Raw genomic sequence first — 23,680 nt, 5'->3', positions numbered from 1 at the left:
GATAGATCAAAACATAATGACTTGCTACTGTATCAGCTAATGACGCTGTCACTAGACACAGAGGATCATATCGACCCCTGTTACCATAGTTATTTGCTGATTAATTCACATAGACATATTCATTTGTATCCACAGTAAGCGAGGTGGAATAGGGGTAGCCTCACAATGACACAGTTTCTTATGCTACTGACAAGGCAGAATGTACAGCCCCAGTCTGTAGTTACATGTCATTGCAGTTAATTTTTGAGTCCTCTACTGTTATTCCTTATGCCATGTCACTGAAGTCCACTTTGTCCTTTGCCATCCGTCAACGAGAGGCTAGTCTGGGTTGACCTAGGCTACATCACTGACAGTACCAGTTCTTTCTTACTGCATCAGCCAATAATCGAGGTATCATTCCTCCCTTGTCACAGTATCCGTCATATATTCCCCGAAGATCTATTGTGAGGTATGAACAGTATCTCAGGCGGATAGTCAAGCAAAAGGCTTATGTTAAACTAGTCTATCGATAATAAATCAGTAATTGCTCAAGCAACAAAGGACATATTACTACACCATTCATGCGCTCCCCAATTTCATGGACACCATATCACTTGTGGATGAAAATGTTCTTAAACGGTTGACAAACAGCTCTGCATCTTTGTGAAAATGTGGTGAACCTTTAATAGCCTGCAGCTTGCCACTCAATTTGCAGTTTGTTTGTAACACCGTTACTGGCTCCACATCCCTCAGCCTATGACAAGACGGTCCAGTGTCACTATTTAAGTGTGTTTCATTTACCTAGGGCAGATACGTGGTTGCTGATTACACTGACCCTCCACAGGCATGCACCTAGCACAGAGTCCCTGAGATGCTCCTAGCACTTACCTCCAATTCGTCTTCATGCTAAGATCTGCCCTACCACCTTTCATCTTGGCCATACAGAAACATCCACAACTCATTTGTACACTAGTCACTCCATCACTTCATCAAGTTGTAGCCACACTATTCACACATAACACAGCCTCCTATGAACACACAAGTCCGCTCTGGGACACTTTCGAGAGATTCCCCAATGTCGGTAACCCTTCCCCAATTCTCGTTTCCACTTTTCGGTCCAGTCAGCAACACATGAGTTATAGTTATTAGTTCCAATACTGATATGTGGATCAGTGCCACTATCAGTGTGTCCTTGTGACTTACTATACCTGCTCCACTGTAACTGCCAGCAATGCTTCACTTACACATATGACCACAGTCTGGCTGCTGAGGCAACACTGAAAATCAACAGAGATGTGGGGTGGCAGCAGCCTTAGTGATATTGTTGAACCTCATGTTTTGTTTGTTGAACCATGTATCAAGTGTTCTGTGCAAGTTTATTTACATAAGAATTTGTCACCTGTAGAATTGTATGCTGTTGTTGAGTATATGTCCATTTGTAACACCAGTTCAATTCTGATTACTTCTGGATTCAGGTGAACAGCTGTTAAAGCATGGTAGATGTTCATAAAAAGCACAGGACAGAAAAATATTTCTACAGCTGTCAACATGACTTAGTTTATTACTCACCGGCAACTCCGCTCACTGTCTTTGTACTAGTGCTAGGATCAGCTGTTTCCTTTGCTCCACAATCTGAAATCGCCAATTTAAATCTGTGCATGACATCAACTACCAAAGCTTAATCTGTGAATGTAACAGGGATGCTTTATTCAGCTATTGCAGAAATAAAAGTGCTGACCTTTGTAAATAAAGCTTAATCTGCAAATTTGTGATGATCCTGTACATTCTGAATGACAAATCTGGGGAAAAAACTGTCACATAACCAGGTAAATATGGTATGCACTTTTTTCTCAACCAGTGATTTCTTCAAAGTAACAGAAAATTTATTTTTATAGAGTTTTTTATCTTGTCCTTGTTCATTGTTCAAAATGCCAAGTGAAATATGGCATGCCAAGCAAGCTAATGCAATTCTTGTCACTACTTAACAAAACTCAGTCTCTTTGGGATCAAAATACGTGTTATTACTATATACACCATTTTGTATTTATCATTTCATATCACAACATTGACATAAGATTATTATATTGTGGAATCAAAACTAGATTTTGGAAGAAACTTTTGTAGATTTTCCAGGAAAATTCAAAGTGAAAAATCAAATGCACACGACGTGTTAAATACCATGGCTCCAATCAGAAGGACCAAAAATAATTTACAAAATTAGAACTAGGTACAGTCTAAATGCTGTTCAAAGTTGTTCTGGCAGAGCACTACACAGGTATAGAATTTGGAGGAGCAGGAGGGGCAAATTCACCCAATTCTTCATGGTAGTAAGCTCCAGCTCTGAAAGGTCTTAACTCCCATGGAACTTGATCTTCCATGTGTGTCAGTGTAACACCCAAATCCTCTAAAGTGGGAACCCCACACTCCAAAATATCCGTTGTATGCTCCTAGGGGAGAAAAGAAAAACAGTTCAGAAGAAAATCTCAACATGGATGATCAGCAAAGGGCATGTACAAACATGGAATCACAACTCACCTTTTCAATACCCTCCCAATGCAGATACCCCACAGGCCAACTAGGACACAACATTTCTGTTAAAGTTACTCTCAATGAAAACAGGGGATCATATCGCATATCATATCGCCAGTAGCCCCACTCTTCATCGCGTCGCATTACACGATGAAACCAGTCCACCAGCTCCGACAGCAAATAGCGTTTTGGACTGTAAAGAGACAAGAAAAATCTCTCTCACAATATGTACTTTTATCCCTGGCATCAGCGTATTGCTACTTGACTTAATAACTAAGCAATAAAATACACACACATGTAAAAGAACCAACAACATGCAGTTGATTTCTTCCATTTTTCAGAACACTTTAACATAATATTTCTATTACCTTGCACTTGCTATAGTAGCATTCACAGTAAATATATGCTGGTTTTGACTGTGAGAGAAGGAGCAGGTTCAGATCTACAGGGACAATCTCTGTATTCTCATAGTTAGACTCCAACTCAGGAAATACTAACAGAATTGTGAACACTTTATTCACTGATGAAAGTAGGTGTAAGTAAATTGTGCACTGGCAGAGCTGTGAAAATTTGTAAAAAGTTTACAGATTCATGAAGAACATGACTGGTCTTAACCAGCTTACTAATTTAAAAACCATTCAGTTGAATGTTGCCGACACTAACTACAGATGTTCTTCGAGTAGCTTCAATTGTGTTGCACACGAGAGCTACAGGTCAATATGGCAGCTGGCTCATTTATCACAGCAAATAAAAAATGTTTAAGGAAACATAAAAACCGAATGGGTGATTTGAATAAATGTGTCTTTCCATCAAGAATACATGATTAATCTAGAATTAATGGTGAGTGCTCATTGTGAGAACATTGCTTCCAGTTTTAAAAGAGAACATAAAATTTCAGGCAGCTACTTTATGAATGACTATCACCATTTTAGTGATATCAATATAATAGAGGGAAACATTCCACGTGGGAAAAATATATCTAAAAAACAAAGATGATGTGACTTACCAAACAAAAGCGCTGGCAGGTCGATAGACACACAAACAAACACAAACACAAAATTCAAGCTTTCGCAACAAACTGTTGCCTCATCAGGAAAGAGGGAAGGAGAGGGAAAGACGAAAGGATGTGGGTTTTAAGGGAGAGGGTAAGGAGTCATTCCAATCCCGAGAGCGGAAAGACTTACCTTAGGGGGAAAAAAGGACGGATATACACTCGCGCACACACACATATCCATCCACACATATACAGACACAAGCAGACGTCTCACAAGCAGACATATTTAAAGACAAAGAGTTTGGGCAGAGATGTCAGTTGAGGCGGAAGTGAAGAGGCAAAGATGATGTTGAATGACACGTGAGGTATGAGTGGCAGCAACTTGAAATTAGCGGAGATTGAGGCCTGGTGGGTAACGGGAAGAGAGGATATATTGAAGAGCAAGCTCCCATCTCCGGAGTTCGGATAGGTTGGTGTTGGTGGGAAGTATCCAGATAACCCGGACAGTGTAACACTGTGCCAAGATGTGCTGGCCATGCACCAAGGCATGTTTAGCCACAGGGTGATCCTCATTACCAACAAACACTGTCTGCCTGTGTCCATTCATGCGAATGGACAGTTTGTTGCTGGTCATTCCCACATAGAATGCATCACAGTGTAGGCAGGTCAGTAGGTAAATCACGTGGGTGCTTTCACATGTGGCTCTGCCTTTGATCGTGTACACCTTCCGGGTTACAGGACTGGAGTAGCTGGTGGTGGGAGGGTGCATGGGACAGGTTTTACACCGGGGGCGGTTACAAGGATAGGAGCCAGAGGGTAGGGAAGGTGGTTTGGGGATTTCATAGGGATGAACTAACAGGTTACGAAGGTTAGGTGGATGGCGGAAAGACACTCTTGGTGGAGTGGGGAGGATTTCATGAAGGATGGATCTCATTTCAGGGCAGGATTTGAGGAAGTCGTATCCCTGCTGGAGAGCCACATTCAGAGTCTGGTCCAGTCCCGGAAAGTATCCTGTCACAAGTGGGGCACTTTTGTGGTTCTTCTATGGGGGATTCTGGGTTCGAGGGGATGAGGAATTGGCTCTAATTATTTGCTTCTGAACCAGGTCGAGAGGGTAGTTGCGAGATGCGAAAGCTGTTGTCAGGTTGTTGGTTTAATGGTTCAGGGATTCCGGACTGGAGCAGATTCGTTTGCCACGAAGACCTACGCTGTAGGGAAGGGACCGTTTGATGTGGAATGGGTGGCAGCTGTCATAATGGAGGTACTGTTGCTTGTTGGTGGGTTTGATGTGGACGGACGTGTGAAGCCGGCTATTGGACAGGTGGAGGTCAACGTCAAGGAAAGTGGCATGGGATTTGGAGTAGGACCAGGTGAATCTGATGGAACCAAAGGAGTTGAGGTTGGAGAGGAAATTCTGGAGTTATTCTTCACTGTGAGTCCAGATCATGAAGATGTCATCAATAAATCTGTACCAAACTTTGGGTTGGCAGGCCTGGGTAACCAAGAAGGCTTCCTCTAAGCGACCCATGAATAGGTTGGCGTACGAGGGGGCCAACCTGGTACCCATGGCTGTTCCCTTTAATTGTTGGTATGTCTGGCCTTCAAAAGTGAAGAAGGTGTGGGTCAGGATGAAGCTGGCTAAGGTGATGAGGAAAGAGGTTTTAGGTAGGGTGGCAGGTGATTGGCGTGAAAGGAAATGCTCCATCGCAGCGAGGCCCTGGACGTGCGGAATATTTGTGTATAAGGAAGTGGCATCAATGGTTACAAGGATGGTTTCCGGGGGTAACAGATTGGGTAAGGATTCTAGGCGTTCGAGAAAGTGGTTGGTGTCTTTGATGAAGGATGGGAGAATGCATGTAATGGGTTGAAGGTGTTGATCTACGTAGGCAGAGATACAAACGCTCCCTTCCCTACAGCGTAGGTCTTCGTGGCAAACGAATCTGCTCCAGTCCGGAATCCCTGAACCATTACACCAACAACCTGACAACAGCTTTCGCATCTCGCAACTACCCTCCAGACCTGGTACAGAAGCAAATAACCAGAGCCACTTCCTCATCCCCTCGAACCCAGAATCCCCCACAGAAGAACCACAAAAGTGCCCCACTTGTGACAGGATACTTTCCGGGACTGGACCAGACTCTGAATGTGGCTCTCCAGCAGGGATACGACTTCCTCAAATCCTGCCCTGAAATGAGATCCATCCTTCATGAAATCCTCCCCACTCCACCAAGAGTGTCTTTCCGCCATCCACCTAACCTTCGTAACCTGTTAGTTCATCCCTATGAAATCCCCAAATCACCTTCCCTACCCTCTGGCTCCTATCCTTGTAACCGCCCCCGGTGTAAAACCTGTCCCATGCACCCTCCCACCACTACCTACTCCAGTCCTGTAACCCGGAAGGTGTACACGATCAAAGGCAGAGCCACATGTGAAAGCACCCACGTGATTTACCTACTGACCTGCCTACACTGTGATGCATTCTATGTGGGAATGACCAGCAACAAACTGTCCATTCGCATGAATGGACACAGGCAGACAGTGTTTGTTGGTAATGAGGATCACCCTGTGGCTAAACATGCCTTGGTGCACGGCCAGCACATCTTGGCACAGTGTTACATCGTCCGGGTTATCTGGATACTTCCCACCAACACCAACCTATCCGAACTCCGGAGATGGGAGCTTGCTCTTCAATATATCCTCTCTTCCCGTTACCCACCAGGCCTCAATCTCCGCTAATTTCAAGTTGCTGCCACTCATACCTCACCTGTCATTCAACATCATCTTTGCCTCTTCACTTCCGCCTCAACTGACATCTCTGCCCAAACTCTTTGTCTTTAAATATGTCTGCTTGTGAGATGTCTGCTTGTGTCTGTATATGTGTGGATGGATATGTGTGGATGGATATGTGTGTGTGTGTGTGCGCGCGAGTGTATATCCGTCCTTTTTTCCCCCTAAGGTAAGTCTTTCCGCTCCCGGGATTGGAATGACTCCTTACCCTCTCCCTTAAAACCCACATCCTTTCGTCTTTCCCTCTCCTTCCCTCTTTCCTGATGAGGCAACAGTTTGTTGCGAAAGCTTGAATTTTGTGTTTGTGTTTGTTTGTGTGTCTATCGACCTGCCAGCGCTTTCGTTTGGTAAGTACATCATCTTTGTTTTTAGATATATCACCATTTTAGAAATTAGACTGTAAAATAATAAATGGGAAGATATTACTGAAGGAAAAAGAAGACATTCACAAGAAACAATTTCAGTATACTCAAAAATACTGAGACTTTTTTGCATTTAATATTGTGTATCTTCACCTGTATATGTTTATGCCATTAATTGTGACACACCCTGCACTTGTGCATAAAGAAAATAACAACTGCAATGGATAATGCACTTAAAATAGTGTGAGAAATGTTTTGTGTGGTAGGTGAAGGCAAGTAGGCTTTAGATAAGTCACATTTAGTACCATGATGTATATGCGCCATTTGATGCTCTAATATTTTTAATGAGGTTAGAAGCAGAGTTAGACACTCTCCAATCCACTTAGGGTTGCTTTCTTCCCCTCATACACAGCTCTCAGATCTTTCTACACCATACTTTTCTTACATGTGATATGGAACCACTTCACTAGAAAGTTACGGCTTCAGAATATTTTTGCCAATATTCAAAATTATTACAGTCATTACTATGTATTTCAACTGATACTTTACTTCAATGCTTGAGGAAATATAAGCATAACATTTAGTAGTTTTCACACTAATATCCACAGTTTTGTGTCATCTCATATAATAAACATGACACAGGGTGTTCATAATTGAAGTTCCAGTTTCAAAAAATGGTTCAAATGGCTCTGAGCACTATGGGACTCAACTGCTGTGGTCATCAGTCCCCTAGAACTTAGAACTACTTAAACCTAACTAACCTAAGGACATCACACACATCCATGCCCGAGGCAGGATTCAAACCTGCGACCGTAGCAGTCGCACGGTTCTGGACTGCGCGCCTAGAACCGCGAGACCACTGCGGCCAGCGAAGTTCCAGTTTCAAACCACTGTATAAAGAGATCCACTGATCTTTTAGATAAAACCACAGCCAGAAGTCATATGGATTAAAATCAGGTGATTTGAATAACCAGGCTGTAAGGAAATGACAACTGATAATTCTAGCATTTTCGAAATGCTTCTGCAGCAGCTGCTTCACTGGCTGAGCAATGTCCAGAGGAGTGTCATCTTGCATAAAAACGATCCTACCCACACACATCCTTGCTGTTTAAGCGTTGGAATGACATTGCTGCGCAAAGGACTCTCACAGAGTTTACCAGTGACAGTACAAGTAAAGGACCTACAGGACTTGTCTCCATGAAAAAATACAGCCCTATGATAAACGATGTCATCAACCGGCACCATACAGTCACCTTTGCAGAATGAAGTGGTACTTGTTGATGTGTGTGAAGATTTTCCATTGCCCTATTCTGCAATTCTGTGAACTGACACAGCCTCAGAGATGGAAATGGGCTTCATCTGTCCATAAAATAATTTACAGCTATTCATTATCCATTTCCGCGTGAAGTCCAGACTGAACGTTTGTCTTGCTGGCAGGTCTGCAGTAAGCAACTCCTGAACATGCGTGATTTTGTTTGGATAACACTGCAGGATGTTTTGTACAATTTTACACACTGTGCTAGCAGGTATGTCCAATGTTCTGGCAATTCCTTGTGCACTGCATATTTACACACCACTACTTCACCCATCCTGCAATACTGTGTAAACATCTTCGACAGATGATAGAGTGACTGCTTTCCTTCCTCCGCCACATTGCATTTCACGACAACCTGTCTTTTTGAATTTTGTAATCAGTTTCTCCAGAACCTTATCACATCTTGGATCAATGCCTTTTTTCATACCACTGAGTGTCCGAAACTTCTGCAGGGCTACTAACACACATTCATTCTTCTTGTAAAATAACTTTACCAGCAGCACGCAATCCTTCACGGAGACAGACATGTTGGAGGTCTTGGACGCAAACTGAGGAACAGCTGTGCGCTGTGCATCTGTGATGCGCATATTCTGACACTTATAGTTCCACATGTTTGTCAAATTTTCATTTAAGCTGTTGCGTTCCATAACATTTCCCCTTGTGTCAATAATATGCTGTTCAAATTTGACATTATTCTGAGCAGTGTTTTAATTATGTGCACCCTGTACTTATTCTGTTCATCACTCATCAAAGCTCTAACAGACCGATCTTGTACTAGCAATAGTGCATTTCATATACAGTTCTCACTCTTTTGTTCTTAGCTAATGTTACATTAAACAAATATTTACCACATTGTAATGTTTCTCATGTTGTATTTTTATTGACTTGTGTGACTTTTAGATTGTACCAGTGTTAGTAAATTACCAGAAGTTATTTTAACTGGTGGGTGATTCCATCTCAAATCATACAGACCAAGAGTGAATGTTTGCTGAAAAAAATGTGTGTTGAAGTTCCACTCCACAGGATACCTCTCCAAAACTACAATATTTTGATTTTCTGATGATTTGTTAAAATGCTACACACCTCTCTAACTGAGAGTATTTGTGAAAATATCACAATGAAAGGGAAAATTGAAAAATTGTAATAAAGAAACCAAAAGCGACAGATCTGAATTTTGACTAAATACTTTGTTCCAAGTACTATGAGACACGATTAATACATACACACTTCCGAGCTTTTTTTTTTTTTTTTTTTTTAATAAACTATAAAAATGGGTAACTTTTTGCGAATTTCAAAATTATGTTTTGAAAATATGAGTAGTCACGTGGTGTCAACTGTCTTGAAAAATGGTGAAGTGGAATGACTGCTGACTGTCAGCTATGACGTTGTTGTTGTTGTTGTTGTGGTATTCAGTCCTGAGACTGGTTTGATGCAGCTCTCCATGCTACTCTATCCTGTGCAAGTTTCTTCATCTCCCAGTACCTACTGCAACCTATAATCCTTCTGAATCTGCTTAATGTATTCATCTCTTGGTCTCCCTCTACGATTTTTACCCTCCATGCTGCCCTCCAATGCTAAATTTGTGTTCCCTTGATGCCTCAGAACATGTCCTACCAACCGGTCCCTTCATCTTGTCAAGTTGTGCCACAAACTCCTCTTTTCCCCAATTCTATTCAATACCACCTCATAAGTTATGTGATCTACCCATCTAATCTTCGGCATTCTTCTGTAGCCCCACATTTCGAAAGTTTCTATTCTCTTCTTGTCTAAACTATTTATCGTCCATGTTTCACTTCCATACATGGCTACACTCCATACAAATACTTTCAGAAACGACTTCCTGACACTTAAATCTATACTCGATGTTAACAAATTTCTCTTCTTCAGAAACGATTTCCTTGCCATTGCCAGTCTACATTTTATATCCTCTCTACTTCGACCATCATCAGTTATTTTACTCCCTAAATAGTAAAACTCCTTTACTACTTTAAGTGTCTCGTTTCCTAATCTAATTCCCCCAGCATCACCCAACTTAATTCGACTACATTCCATTATCCTCATTTTGCTTTTGTTGATGTTCATCTTATATCCTCCTTGCAAAACACTGTCCATTCCGTTCAACTGCTCTTCCAAGTCCTTTGCATCTCTGACAGAATTACAATGTCATCGGCGAACCTCAAAGTTTTTATTTCTTCTCCACGGATTTTGATACCTACTCCGAATTCTTATTTTGTTTCCTTTACTGCTTGCTCAACATACAGATTGAATAACATCGGGGAGAGGCTACAACCCTGTCTCACTCCCTTCCCAACTGCTGCTTCCCTTTCATGTCACTCGATTCTTATAACTGCCATCTGGTTTCTGTACAAATTGTAAATAGCCTTTCACTCCCTGTATTTTACCCCTGCCACCTTCAGAATTTGAAAGAGAGTATTCCAGTCAACATTGTCAAAAGCTTTCTCTAAGTCTACAAATGCTAGAAACATAGGTTTGCCTTTCCTTAATCTATCTTCTAAGATAAGTCGTGGGGTCAGTATTGCATCACGTGTTCCAATATTTCTATGGAATCCAAACTGATCTTCCCCAAGGTTGGCTTCTACTAGTTTTTCCATTCGTCTGTAAAGAATTCACGTTAGTATTTTGCAGCTGTGGCTTATTAAACTGATTGTTCGGTAATTTTCACATCTGTCAACACCTGCTTTCTTTGGGATTGGAATTATTATATTCTTCTTGAAGTCTGAGGGTATTTCGCCTGTCTCATACATCTTGCTCACCAGATGGTAGAGTTTTGTCAGGACTGGCTCTCCCAAGGCCGTCAGTAGTTCTAATGGAATGTTGTCTACTCCCAGGGCCTTGTTTCGACTCAGGTCTATCAGTGCTCTGTCAAACTCGTCACACAGTATTGGATCTCCCATTTCATCTACATTCTCTTCCATTTCCAGAATATTGTCCTTAAGTACGTTGCCCTTGTATAGACCCTCTATATACTCCTTCCACCTTTCTGCTTTCCCTTCTTTGCTTAGAACTGGGTTTCCATCTGAGCTCTTGATATTCATACAAGTGGTTCTCTTTTCTCCAAAGGTCTCTTTAATTTTCCTGTAGGCAGTATCTATCTTACCCCTAGTGAGATAAGCCTCTACATCCTTACATTTGTCCTCTAGCCATCCCTGCTTAGCCATTTTGCACTTCCTGTCGATCTCATTTTTGAGACGTTTGTATTCCTTTTTGCCTGCTTCATTTACTGCATTTTTATATTTTCTCCTTTCATCAATTAAATTCAATATTTCTTCTGTTACCCAAGGATTTCTACTAGCCCTCGTCTTTTTACCTACTGCTATGACATTAATGCATGAAATTCTTAAATTATCAAAATATTTGTATATTTGTACATAAAGATGAAAGAATCTTAAATTTTTTTGTTATTTAGAAATCATTTTCTCCAAAACCCCCCATCCTAAATGTTCTAAAAATTTCATTGTATGTTAGTTGATCATTGTACCAAGGGAATGTACAATCAGAATGGGCAATACTTGTATGTACAAAATTTGAGAGATTTTTTAGGTAGTCCTAGCTCTACTCTCAGGGTCAAAAAAGTCGTGGGCACTTAAATATTTCAACTACGTGCTGATTTTAAGTAAATGTCATGCAAAACTGGTATTTCTGAATCAAAATAATTACTTTACAATGTTATAAGTGAGTGGGAAAATAATTCATAATCTTATTTGAAAGCATTCTATTACACAAATGAGATATATAGAATATTTATACTCATTTTTCTTTTCATGATATTATTCACAAATTATTATTGTCTTCTGTCATGATTTTACTTCTTCATGACTTTCTATGAATTAAAATTGCCTACACTGTAACAGTCAATACTGCACTGTTGAAAAGAGTTCATTCTGTTTTTTTCATCTGTTTCTCATTTAACTTGTAGAGTCGAGCTGAATTTACACATGGACAAGGATGATCCAAATAAAACAGTACTTGGGAAATGGGAACTGCATACTAATCTTTTGATAATGGCCATTTGAAAGCATTAGCACGACCATGAGGTGTCAAAGGTGGCGGTTGTATCCTGCAGCTCATGAGAGGCACTTATTATCTGTCACACCCAGCACTGATTCTCATTACAGCACTGTCTCATTACAAAGTCTTCTAATGTATAGTGTGGTCTCTGCATTTCAAACACAGTAACAGACTGCATTTTGTGGAGAACTGTTCTTGCAATGTATGTGCCACTCCAGGATGCATCCCACTATGACATGATTGAATTCCTACCACAGGCTTCATAGCAGACCACTCTTCTCTCTTTTTTAAACATAATTCCCTTTATGTACTTTCATTCAGAATTAAGAGTTTCTTGTTTGTTACTACTGTTGATATGGTGTGTATAAATTCAGTAGCATCTCTTATAGTATCATGCTGTAGATTAAATCTTGTTGCAAGATGTTTATAGATACCTCCTACCCCATCACATGCACTTTTTCCATGACATGTTGCTGAAAATATCCATTTTTTGTCTTATTCCTGTACTACATTGTTGACCAAGCACATAAAGCTGAAAGCAGGTTTTAAAATGAGATGTTGCACCATCAGTCACATAAGATCATCACTGACAATAGCAAAACAGTGTGATGTTCCAAGGAAATGAGCAACACGTGAATATTGATACCTGTGATGTATGCCAGTGGTAGCTTTGAATTTCGTTCTGCAAAGAAACAGACCAGTTCTCAGCAAAGTCGAAATGAACAATTAATGTGTCAGTATTCTGGAATGTGGCTGATTTCACTTGTCGTATGGCCTATCTCTGACTCCTCAAGATATGATGGTGAGCTATTCCTTTCATGACCCAATGCCTAACCTCTGTAACAAACTTCTCTGGCTCTACTGTCTTCTTCACCAACTATCAAAAATTTGTGTGAAATCTTATGGGACTTAACTGCTAAGGTCATCAGTTCACCAACTATCCTCCCTCTTGCAATGCATGGGTTACTTGCTTCAACAGTTATCACTTCAGCACCAGGACACATTGCACACTCCTGCAACCAGAATTTTTCTTGTGGTTCTTGACATATACACAAAAGCATCAGGTCCATCTCAGTGTACTACTTTCCTATGACACTGCTTATAGCGAAACAAACAAGCTTCAAATTAGTGCAGCAAATACATAAGCATACGTCTGTCCTGAGACGTCATGACCGGCCTCATTTGGACTCTTCTGTTGGGAGAGTTAATTTGGAGTTGGAACGGCTGCTTGGGTCGGGTGCGGGGGCTCATATTGGTGTGGTTCCTGTTGATTATCTCAGTAGGTGGGACTATACCAGGCACGGCCTACATCTCAACAGGAAAGGGAAGGGGAAACTGGCTGGGGTAATAGCAGGAAATTTAAGGGGGGGAGGCACTGCCATGAATGGTAAAATACCAGTGGTTACAGGTGTTGGAGCAGCACCTTTTTTAGGATAGGTAAGACAGAAAGATGTCAAGTTCTACGAGAGGTCAGGATTGAAACAAATCTTCAGTTTAGGAAAGAAATTAAACAGCACAATTCTAGCACATTGGATCACCAATCACAGCTATCAATTATAAATTTTCACCAATCACCAGAAATTTTATTTCCACCAAGTTGTAGCTCAGTCCTAGGTAATTGCATTGATGAATTAAAGTCACCCAACCCAGTTGACATAATCTGCCTCTCTGAACACCGTGTGACCACTGGTATAGGAACTAGGCCTAAGCACAATGAGAAACTCAGACAGGAGAGTACTGCAAATGTTAGAATAAGGAAAGGTTCTCATAAAGGTATAATTAAAAATAATGTAAGTATATTTCATCAAAATATTGGGAGTTTAAAGAATAAAGTAGATCAGCTTCTGGTTTGTTTAGAAGATTTAGAAGCTGAGAATGAAATAGATATACTATGCCTGTCTGAGCATCACATTGTTACTGATATGGATAAGGTAAATGTAAGTGGATATAAGCTCTCTGCACATGTAATGAGAGAAAATATGGAGAAAGGAGGAGTTGCCATATATGTCAAAAGTTATCATTGTGCAAAAAGTATAGAAACAAAAAAGTTTTGTGTAGAGAAACATATAGAAGCATGTGCCTGTGAGCTTAAATTAAATAAAGGCACATTTATAATTGTAACTGTATATAGGTCCCCATCAGGAAATTTTCATCTATTTCTGAAAAATTTGGACTCCTTGTTGTGCTATCTGTCAGACAGGGGGAAGCAAATTATTATTTGTGGGGACTTCAATGTAGATTCTCTGAAAGAGGGTAATAGGAAAAATGACCTTGAAGTATTACTCGGTTCTTTCAATTTGACACCCGTTATTGATTTTCCTACTCGGGTGGTAAAGGATAGCAGCTCACTGATAGATAACTTCTTTATAGACCAAGATAAGTTTAACCAGATAAATGCTCAGCCTGTTGAGAATGGTCTTTCTGATCATGGTGCACAGCTAGTTACAATATATGACATAGCTCCATTCAGCAATACTAAACAGTCCTCCAAAGTGGTACGTTCAGTCAACGATTTAACAATTGCAAATTTCAGGGAAAGCCTACAGCAGTTAGACTGGGATGAGGTGTACCGTGAACCTGATGCCAATTTAAAATATAATTTATTTCATGACATTTTTGTAAATGCATTTGAAAACTGCTTCCCCAAGAAAATAGTTAAATATACTCGTAAGAAACCTTGTAAGAAACCATGGCTTACTAAGGGTATAAAAATATCTTGTAACCGCAAAAGGGAAATGTATCTGACAGCAAGAAAGAGTAGTGACCCAGAAACTATCAAAAATTATAAAAACTACTGTGTTATATTAAGAAAAGTTATTAAAAAATCCAGGAGTATGTGTATCATGTCTGAAATCAGCAACTCTGATAATAAAATTAAAACAATTTGGAATATTATTAAAAGAGAAACAGGTCAACCAAGAGCAGAGGAAGACAGTATTACCATCAAATTGAATGAAAACTTTACGAACAAAAAGTCAGAAGTTGAAAATATTTTTAATAATCATTTTCTAAATGTTGTGGATATAGTAGGATCCAGGTGTTCATTAGAAGATGCTAGGCTGTTAATGGAAGAGGCCATACCTATGCAATTTGATACAATTGAAATCTCACCCACTTCTCCCTTTGAAATTAGGAAAATAATAAACTTGCTTAAAAGCAAAAACTCACATGGAATTGATGGCATTTCCAGCAAAATACTAAAAGCTTGTTCTCAACAGATAAGTAAGATTCTCAGCCACCTGTGTAATAGCTCTCTGGAACAGGGCATTTTCCCTGATAGACTGAAATATGCTATTGTTATACCTTTGCATAAAAAGGGGGATAGATCTGATGTCAACAATTACCGTCCAATCTCCCTTCTAACAGCTTTATCCAAAATTTTTGAGAAAGTAATGTATTCAAGAGTAGCTTCACATATCTGTAAAAATGAAGTACTAACAAAATGTCAGTTTGGTTTTCAGAAAGGTTTTTCAACAGAAAATGCCATATATGCTTTCACCAGTAAAATTTTGAATGATCTGAATAACCGAACACCACCCATTGGGATTTTTTGTGATCTCTCAAAGGCTTTTGATTGTGTAAATCATGAAATTCTGCTAGACAAGCTCAAGTATTGTGGCATGAGTGGGACAGTGCACAAATGGTTTAATTCGTACCTAACTGGAAGAGTGCAGAAAGTTGAAATAAGTAGTTCTCGTAACATGCAAAGATCAGCACATTCCTCAAACTGGGGAACTATCAAGAATGGGGTTCCACAAGGGTCAGTCTTGGGTCCTTTGTTGTTGTTATTATATATTAATGACTTGCCATTCTATATTCATGAAGAGGCAAAGTTAGTTCTCTTTGCTGATGATACAAGTATAGTAATCACACCTGACAAACAAGAATTAACTGATGAAATTGTCAATACTGTCTTTCAGAAAATTACTAAGTGGTTCCTTGTAAACGGACTCTCACTGAATTTTGATAAGACACAGTACATACAGTTCCGTACAGTGAATGGTATGATGCCATTAATAAATATAGACCTTAATCAGAAGCATATAGCTAAGGTAGAATATTCAAAATTTTTAGGTGTGTCCATTGATGAGAGATTAAATTGGAAGAAACACATTGATGATCTGCTGAAACGTTTGAGTTCAGCTACTTATGCAATAAGGGTCATTGCAAATTTTGGTGATAAACATCTTAGTAAATTAGCTTACTACGCCTATTTTCACTCATTGCTTTCATATGGCATCATATTTTGGGGTAATTCATCACTGAGGAATAAAGTATTTATTGCACAAAAGCGTGTAATCAGAATAATAGCTGGAGTCCACCCAAGATCATCCTGCAGACATTTATTTAAGGATCTAGGGATATTCACAGTAGCTTCTCAGTATATATACTCTCTTATGAAATTTGTTATTAACAACCAAACCCAATTCAAAAGTAATAGCAGTGTGCATAACTACAATACTAGGAGAAAGGATGATCTTCACTATTCAAGATTAAATCTAACTTTGGCACAGAAAGGGGTGAATTATACTGGCACTAAAGTCTTTGGTCACTTACCAAATAGTATCAAAAGTCTGACAGATAACCAACAAGTATTTAAGAAGAAATTAAAAGAATTTCTGAATGACAACTCCTTCTACTCCATAGAGGAATTTTTAGATATAAATTAAGAAAAAAAAGAAAAAAATATTAAAAAAACAAAAATAAAAAATAAAGAAAAACAAAAAACACAAAAAAATAAAGTTGTTATATTAACTTAAGTATGTTGTTAAATTAACCTAATTATGTCATGTATTGGAAAATTCGACTCGTTCCACATCATTACGAAATATCGTATTCATGATCCATGGAACTAGTACTAATCTAATCTAATCTAATCTAATCTAATCTAATCTAATACTGCCTTCAATGACTGGCAGTTTACCTATTTTGGTCGTAAGGAGTAGAATTTTTTGAGACCAATTATTAAATTCGGTTTCTCCGTTTTTATTAGGAGATATGCTTCTCTTATTGGTCTTGTCACATATCTTTTTACCTTTTTAACTTTTTCACCATTTTCACCAACAGAGATAACATCAGCCTGGTTAGGACTTTGCCTGCTGAAATCTTTGTCATCACTTAGGTGATATTCCAGGGCAATAGTAAGCGTATCATCTTGCAATGGATGCCCACAATAAGAATCTGGGCATACCCAAATACCTTTCACGTTCTTTATTTCACAAGCTTTTGAATAACGTGAGGGAATGGATATGTATTTCTGTATCTGCTGCTTAGAGTAACTACCTGGTATCAGTGTCAGTAATTGTGCCTTCTTAGTATAGGTAGCTGCTGAGATAGCAGTATTTAGGTTTTGAAACCACACATTACATTTCGTGTACATATCACCAAATGCATCTACAGTATACACTTCACAAAGTTTTGAAGATGTTGCTTGTGTAAACCTTGTTTCAATTTCTTCCACTTTTCTTTTTACATACTGTTTTCTTCTTGTGATTCTTACTTTTCCTGGAGATTTATGGGGAGATATATAATAGGGGTTGCAGCAGAAATGCTTACATTCAATGCATTAACAACTTCACACCCAGGAATGTAAACATCTGCACTGTCTTCTTCAGTTTCACATTCGGGTGTTGGTGATCATTTAGGTGGGTTGTCACTAAATTTCTTCTTGTAATGAGTGTAGCAATTCCTGCACAATGGTGTGATGTTAATAACGTTACTTGAGGACAAAGATATTTCTGCAATACATCTGACAGATTTCCAACAACTGTTTTTCACTTTTCTTGAACACCATCTCCTTGTGTCTTTTTTTATAGTCCACACACTTCATACTTTCACTACTGTATTTCCTCACTGACATTGTGTCTAACAAAAAGTTCAAACCAAACACAAAACTCGCTGCAGAATGGTTTACGTATGAGTTCTCACTTGTTTGTTATAAACAGAAGATTGCTGGAAACAGTGTTGCCAACATGCATATTTTACACTAGAAATTCAGTGATGCGAAATATGCACAATGTTGAAAACTTTTAAGCCTTTGCACAGAAAAATATTGCCCACTGTGTTTGCACTGATTAATAACATTTTAGCCAAACAATATTTTGTGTAGTTCTCAAAAGTTTTTGGATGGGGGTTTTCAAGTAAATAATTCGTAAAAACTCATAAAAATGCAATTTTTTACATTTTTTGTAATAAATATTTACACAATACAGACAGCTGGAGCAGAGAAGATACTGTTTATAATTACATCAGTAGCATCAGGTAATATGATAGAAAAGATAGTGTTCTACGACTTTCCAAAATTAGAAAAAAAATATTTATTAAGTAGAAAAATCAACTTAAATTTTGTACTTAAATAATTTGTAAAAAGTGAGCAGGTGTCAACTAAATTTCAACACGCCAAGAGGGAGCTTTAACTCAAACCATCGGACAGGTCTCCAGTACTTTTGGTTTAATAGTTAATTAGGACAAAACGAAAATACTTTCTTTCTTAACACTAATGATATAGAGCTCTAATATATATTTTTTCCAGAGAAATTCATGGCCACGAGTTGGCATGGCCTGTATGATTTGAGATAAAATCACCTTGGTCTGCAAATGCAATGTAAGCAATTTACTACAAAGTACATATTTAATAAAACACTAAAATTCTAGTTTTTCACAAATAGAATGAACTGAATTAATACATTTGGGAACAAATTCTTCATGCATCTGGATTACTACAATTCTACAGAGCATTAACATTGAACTGTCACAAGGCCACCTACACCAGAACTTCGCGCCTTGTGCTGACAGATGAACTTTGTCAATGGGCTCATAGCATTTAGAATAAGCTCTTACTGAACTTGCAATTAATATACTTACCCGACAGCCTGGAATACTTTCCCTGCAGCGTCTGGGTCTTTCACAGCATTGATAATTCCAGCTGCAACATCACTGACGAATACTGGTTGCTTTATCGTGTGCTCACCCTTCTTCCACAATGGTAAAGCTTGGAACTGTCTTCTCCAAACATGAGCATAATACCTACAACAGGAAATCCAACAACTTATGAATTCACTTAACCTCTTCAACCCCACACGTAATATACGACACGCAGAACTCTTAGCTTATGTCTGCGTACAGATACCATGTAATGCCCAAGATACACATGCCAATAGTTTGCTCACCTTCCATGAGATACCATGACCTACCATCGCAAGTTTCAGCACTCTGAGTGGTCAGTTACTGAGATCAGCTATAGTTAACATAACATCTGCAGTGGAAGAAAAGCAAAAAAATGTTGAAAACATGTAAGTGTGTGTTTTTATTCATGTCTTAACTACGTTGAACTGATGCTACTTTATTGTCAACAGATTGCTGATGGAATATTAGCCCTAAGCACTAAGAGAGCACTTTCCGATATTTTGTTACAAGTGTTTAACGTGTGTCACATTTGACAGTGGATTTGTATTTCATAACACTGTTTGTTCATATGTAAATATTCAGCAGTAATTTGTTATCAGTACTGGTACATTTTGCTACTGTTGAGTGGTGGTAAGTGAAGTAGACATAATAATAACACCACACAACAATAATAGTATTAACAAAAGAATAACGACTTGATTGGTGACAAAAAAGTAAAAATTTTTCCTTAGTGTTAGGAGATGAGATATATCATGAGCTGGAGAAGCCATTCAACTTGAATGGAAATCTACACAACTTGATGAAACGTCAAGTAGTGATGAGGGTGGTGAGACCTTTGTCCCACCTACAGACACAGGTCAGTAGTTTTTTCATCTCATGACAACTCAAAAGTCAAGGATCCACAATTAATTCTGCCACAATGATGAAGTAATCCTCCTTCGCACAATGCAAATGTCTCTAAACCCCAGCCACTTGCCCCAGCATTTGATGAATCAGTTTCAGGAGTAAAAGATGATCAACCACACCAGTACTACATAAAATACATCATGGCAGAGATTTTTGAACTGATTTCCACATGTTATTCATACATACTGTCAAGTCACTACAGGTAAACACAACAGCAAAATACATAAAGATACTTTTTGAAATATCTGTTAAGATATCATATTGGAGTATGCTAGACAGTGCACAACATCCTCTGTATGAAAGTATTTTTCCATGTACCATGATGTAATTAAATGACTTCTATGTACTGGTTTCCTTTTCATTACAAGTTTACAAAATATAAAATCAGCACATTACCTCACCCTAATTTTATAATTTGCTTGCCTTGAATGGCAGTTGGCCGTATACAATATCTTTTTTTTTTTTTTTTTTTTTTTTTTAAATCTACCCAATAATTTTTGTAAATAATTACATTTTCTTAATCTTGTTGGTCAAGTGACTAAATGTGATAGAAATATTAGATTGACATACATATTTTTCTGCTAACAAATCAGAAGACGTTAATAAAGATCTAGAGTTTTCATGCTGCACAAAAAATATCATCACTGAAACACTTTAAATATGGTCCGTTTGGGAAAAAGTGATCCAGTAATAAAGCTGAAGGTACATAGTCAATTGTGTTGAGAAAGAAATGGCAACATTCAAACAACCATCCAAAATAGTGGGATCAAGCAAAGTAATTTACCACAAACTAAGAAGCAGAACTGAAAAAGCTTGATGTAAAATATTATCTGCACTCTCATTTTGTAGTCAATACAAATGACTATTTCAGATGCAGAAAATCAAATTACTGATAAACATACCTTCATTACATAACAGTATCACTGGAATCAAAAGGACGATTTATGTAAACTATGGATTCTTAAGCACTACTTTACACAAAAAGGAAAAAAAAAAGGAAGCAACTTCACAGATACATTCAACATTGGAAACTTGATATAAATAATCTCCAGAGAGCCACGATTATACCATTTATTTTGGATGTAACTAGTTTTGAGAGCTCCTTGTTACATCTGAGAATGAGAGATGAACTCTCAAATCCTGTTAAGCCATAAATAAATGATATAATAATGGTTGTTTGAAGATACATATACACTCTGAGCTGTCAGTTGCCCTTCCTCGTTCTATTACCAGATTTAATCAGCTGCATGACCTCCCTACCATTTCACCGTGATGATGAATTAAACTGTTTTAGTAAATGGTGGAATTTAAACACAAACACAAACACACACACACACACACACACACACACACACACACACACCTAAATGGTACCAGCTGGATGAACAGTGCCATTGCTGCCTTACAGCAGGTCGACTAGGTTGTGGCGAGGGTTATGTCAGAAGGGGGAGGTAGGAGGTGGGAGGATGGGGGAGGGATTGAGGCTGGGCTAGGTTGTGATGGGGGTGTGTTGGATGGAGTAGGTAGAGGGAGACAGAGGTGAGATAGGCAGCAAGAGGGATATGGGGCGAGTGGCTAGCGACTCGGAAGCAGGGAGCCAGTTTGGAGCTGGGAGTGCAGGGAGGGAGGGGTGGCAGGTACATGGGCTGGGCATATGATGTACAGTTGTCAGAATTGGTGGAGATGGGCACATACTGAAGGTGATGGAACGTGAATTGGGAGGGGGTGACAGGACGGAGGAAGGGAAACCATTGTATGAAGAGAATGGAGGAAGGGGAAATTGTTGGGTGGGGATGGAGTAGGTAGAGGGAGACAGAGGTGAGATAGGCAGCAAGAGGGATATGGGGCGAGTGGCTAGCGACTCGGAAGCAGGGAGCCAGTTTGGAGCTGGGAGTGCAGGGAGGGAGGGGTGGCAGGTACATGGGCTGGGCATATGATGTACAGTTGTCAGAATTGGTGGAGATGGGCACATACTGAAGGTGATGGAACGTGAATTGGGAGGGGGTGACAGGACGGAGGAAGGGAAACCATTGTATGAAGAGAATGGAGGAAGGGGAAATTGTTGGGTGGGGTGTGGGGGCTATGGGTTACTGGAGATTTAGGCCAGTCCTGGGTGTGAAGGATGTGTTGTGAGAGTAACTCCCATCTGCGTAGTTCAGACAAGCAGGTGGTAAAGGGAAGGATCCGGATGGCCTGAGTTGTGAAGCAGCCACTGAAATTGAGCCTGTTGTTCTCATCTGTGGGATGTGGTCAACTTCATTGTGGCAATAGTTTGGCTGTAGCCGTTCATCCTGATGGGCAGTCTTTGCAGCAGAGTTGGTATACGACATGCCTGGTGGCTTGACCTCTGATGGGGATACGATCCCTGTGGCAAAGAGCTAGGATGGCATGGGAAGGACCAGTATGTTGCTGCATGGGAGGATTTTTTGGTGTGGAATGGATGGCAGCTGTCAAAATGAAGGTACTGTTTGGTTAGTGGGTTCAATGTTGACAGAAGTGGGGATGGAGCCATCAGTGAACAGGTGGTTAACATCTGCTAAGGTGGCACACTGGGTTGAGGAGCAGCAAGTGAAGTTGATGGGAGGGAAAGTGTGGAGGTTGTGATGGAATAGGGACAGGGTGTCATGGCCCTGAATCCAGATCGTGAAGACATCATCAATGAACCTGCCTTGCTGCAACTGAACATTACCTCTCCCAATGTTCTTCAGACTCCAAATACACCATCTCATTCTTTAAATGCCTCCCGACTCACAGCTACTTTTCCTTTGAAGGGAAGGTATACAAACAAATCTGCAGCACAGCCATGGGCATCCATGGGGCACTCTCCTATGCCAACCTCTTTGCAGATAATGTAGAGGAAACTTTCCTAGCTTCCCAAAACACCCAACCAATAGTCTGGTTCAGCTTTATTGACAATATCTTCATGATCTGGACTCAGCGCCACGACACCCTATCTTTATCCCTTCACAACCTCAACACTTTATCTCTCATCCACTTCACCTGGTCCAAAGTGGCAACTTTCTGGATATTGACATCCCCTTCTCAGCTAACTTCATCCACAGCTCTGCACACATTAAACCCACTAACCACAAAAAGTACCTGCATTTTGACATCTGCCACCCATTTCACAATGTACTAGTCTATCCCTATGCCACTCCCATTCCCTTGTCACAATTCACCCAATTGGCACTTCCTACTCCAGTCCTGTCACAGGTTTATTCTACCCCATCAGAGGCTGGGCCACCTGTGAACACAGCCATGTAATGAACCAAATCTGTTGCAAACACTGCAGATGTTCTTATGGCAGTATGACTACCAACTAACTGTCCACCAGGAAGAATGGACACCCCCAAACTGTTGCCAAAACCAAAGTTGGACACCTAGTGGCACAAAATGCAGCTCAACATGACATGCCGAGTTTCAATGGCTGCTTCATGAACTGTGCCATCTCGATAATTCCCTCCATCTCTAGCTTCTCTGACCTATGCAGACAGGAGTTATCCTTACAACATATCCTCTGCTCCTGTAATTGTCTTGGCCTCAATCTCTGGTAACCAAATGTCCCTACACACTCCACCCAAAACTTTTCCCTGCCTCCGTCCTGTCACCACCTCTCAATTCACATCCTGTTACCTTCAGCGTATGTCACTCCCCACAAACTCCAACCACCATGCATCACATGCCTAGCTCATGTACCTGCCACCTCTACCTCCCCACATTCCTAGCTGGCAAAAGACTGCCTCCCTCCAAGCTGCTAGCCACTCACCCCCAGTCCCTCTTCCTGCCTCTCCCCCCTTGGACCTATCCCCACCAGACACAACCTCCACCACAACTTGGCCGAAATGCAGCACTGGCATGTTTGTTCAGCAGGTG

General features: G+C 39.9%; 1 protein-coding gene across 1 annotated transcript in view; it reads right to left on the bottom strand.

The window, feature by feature from the left end:
- Positions 1-1,840: 1,840 nt before the first annotated feature.
- The window catches only part of LOC126198926 (NADH dehydrogenase [ubiquinone] 1 alpha subcomplex subunit 9, mitochondrial), a 30,814-nt gene continuing 8,974 nt past the window's right edge, over positions 1,841-23,680 (bottom strand). The window contains exons 5-7 of the mRNA XM_049935562.1: positions 18,860-19,021; positions 2,515-2,701; positions 1,841-2,426 (exon numbers count right to left, since the gene is read on the bottom strand). Of these exons, the coding sequence (XP_049791519.1) occupies positions 2,247-2,426; positions 2,515-2,701; positions 18,860-19,021 (529 nt within the window). The 3' untranslated portion in view covers positions 1,841-2,246. The remainder of the gene's footprint in view (positions 2,427-2,514; positions 2,702-18,859; positions 19,022-23,680) is intronic.

The sequence above is a fragment of the Schistocerca nitens genome, chromosome 8, assembly GCF_023898315.1.
Source record: "Schistocerca nitens isolate TAMUIC-IGC-003100 chromosome 8, iqSchNite1.1, whole genome shotgun sequence".
Lineage (NCBI taxonomy): Eukaryota > Metazoa > Arthropoda > Insecta > Orthoptera > Acrididae > Schistocerca > Schistocerca nitens.
The sequence above is the reverse complement of the archived record's forward strand: the minus strand, read 5'-3'. Positions and strand labels throughout refer to the sequence as shown.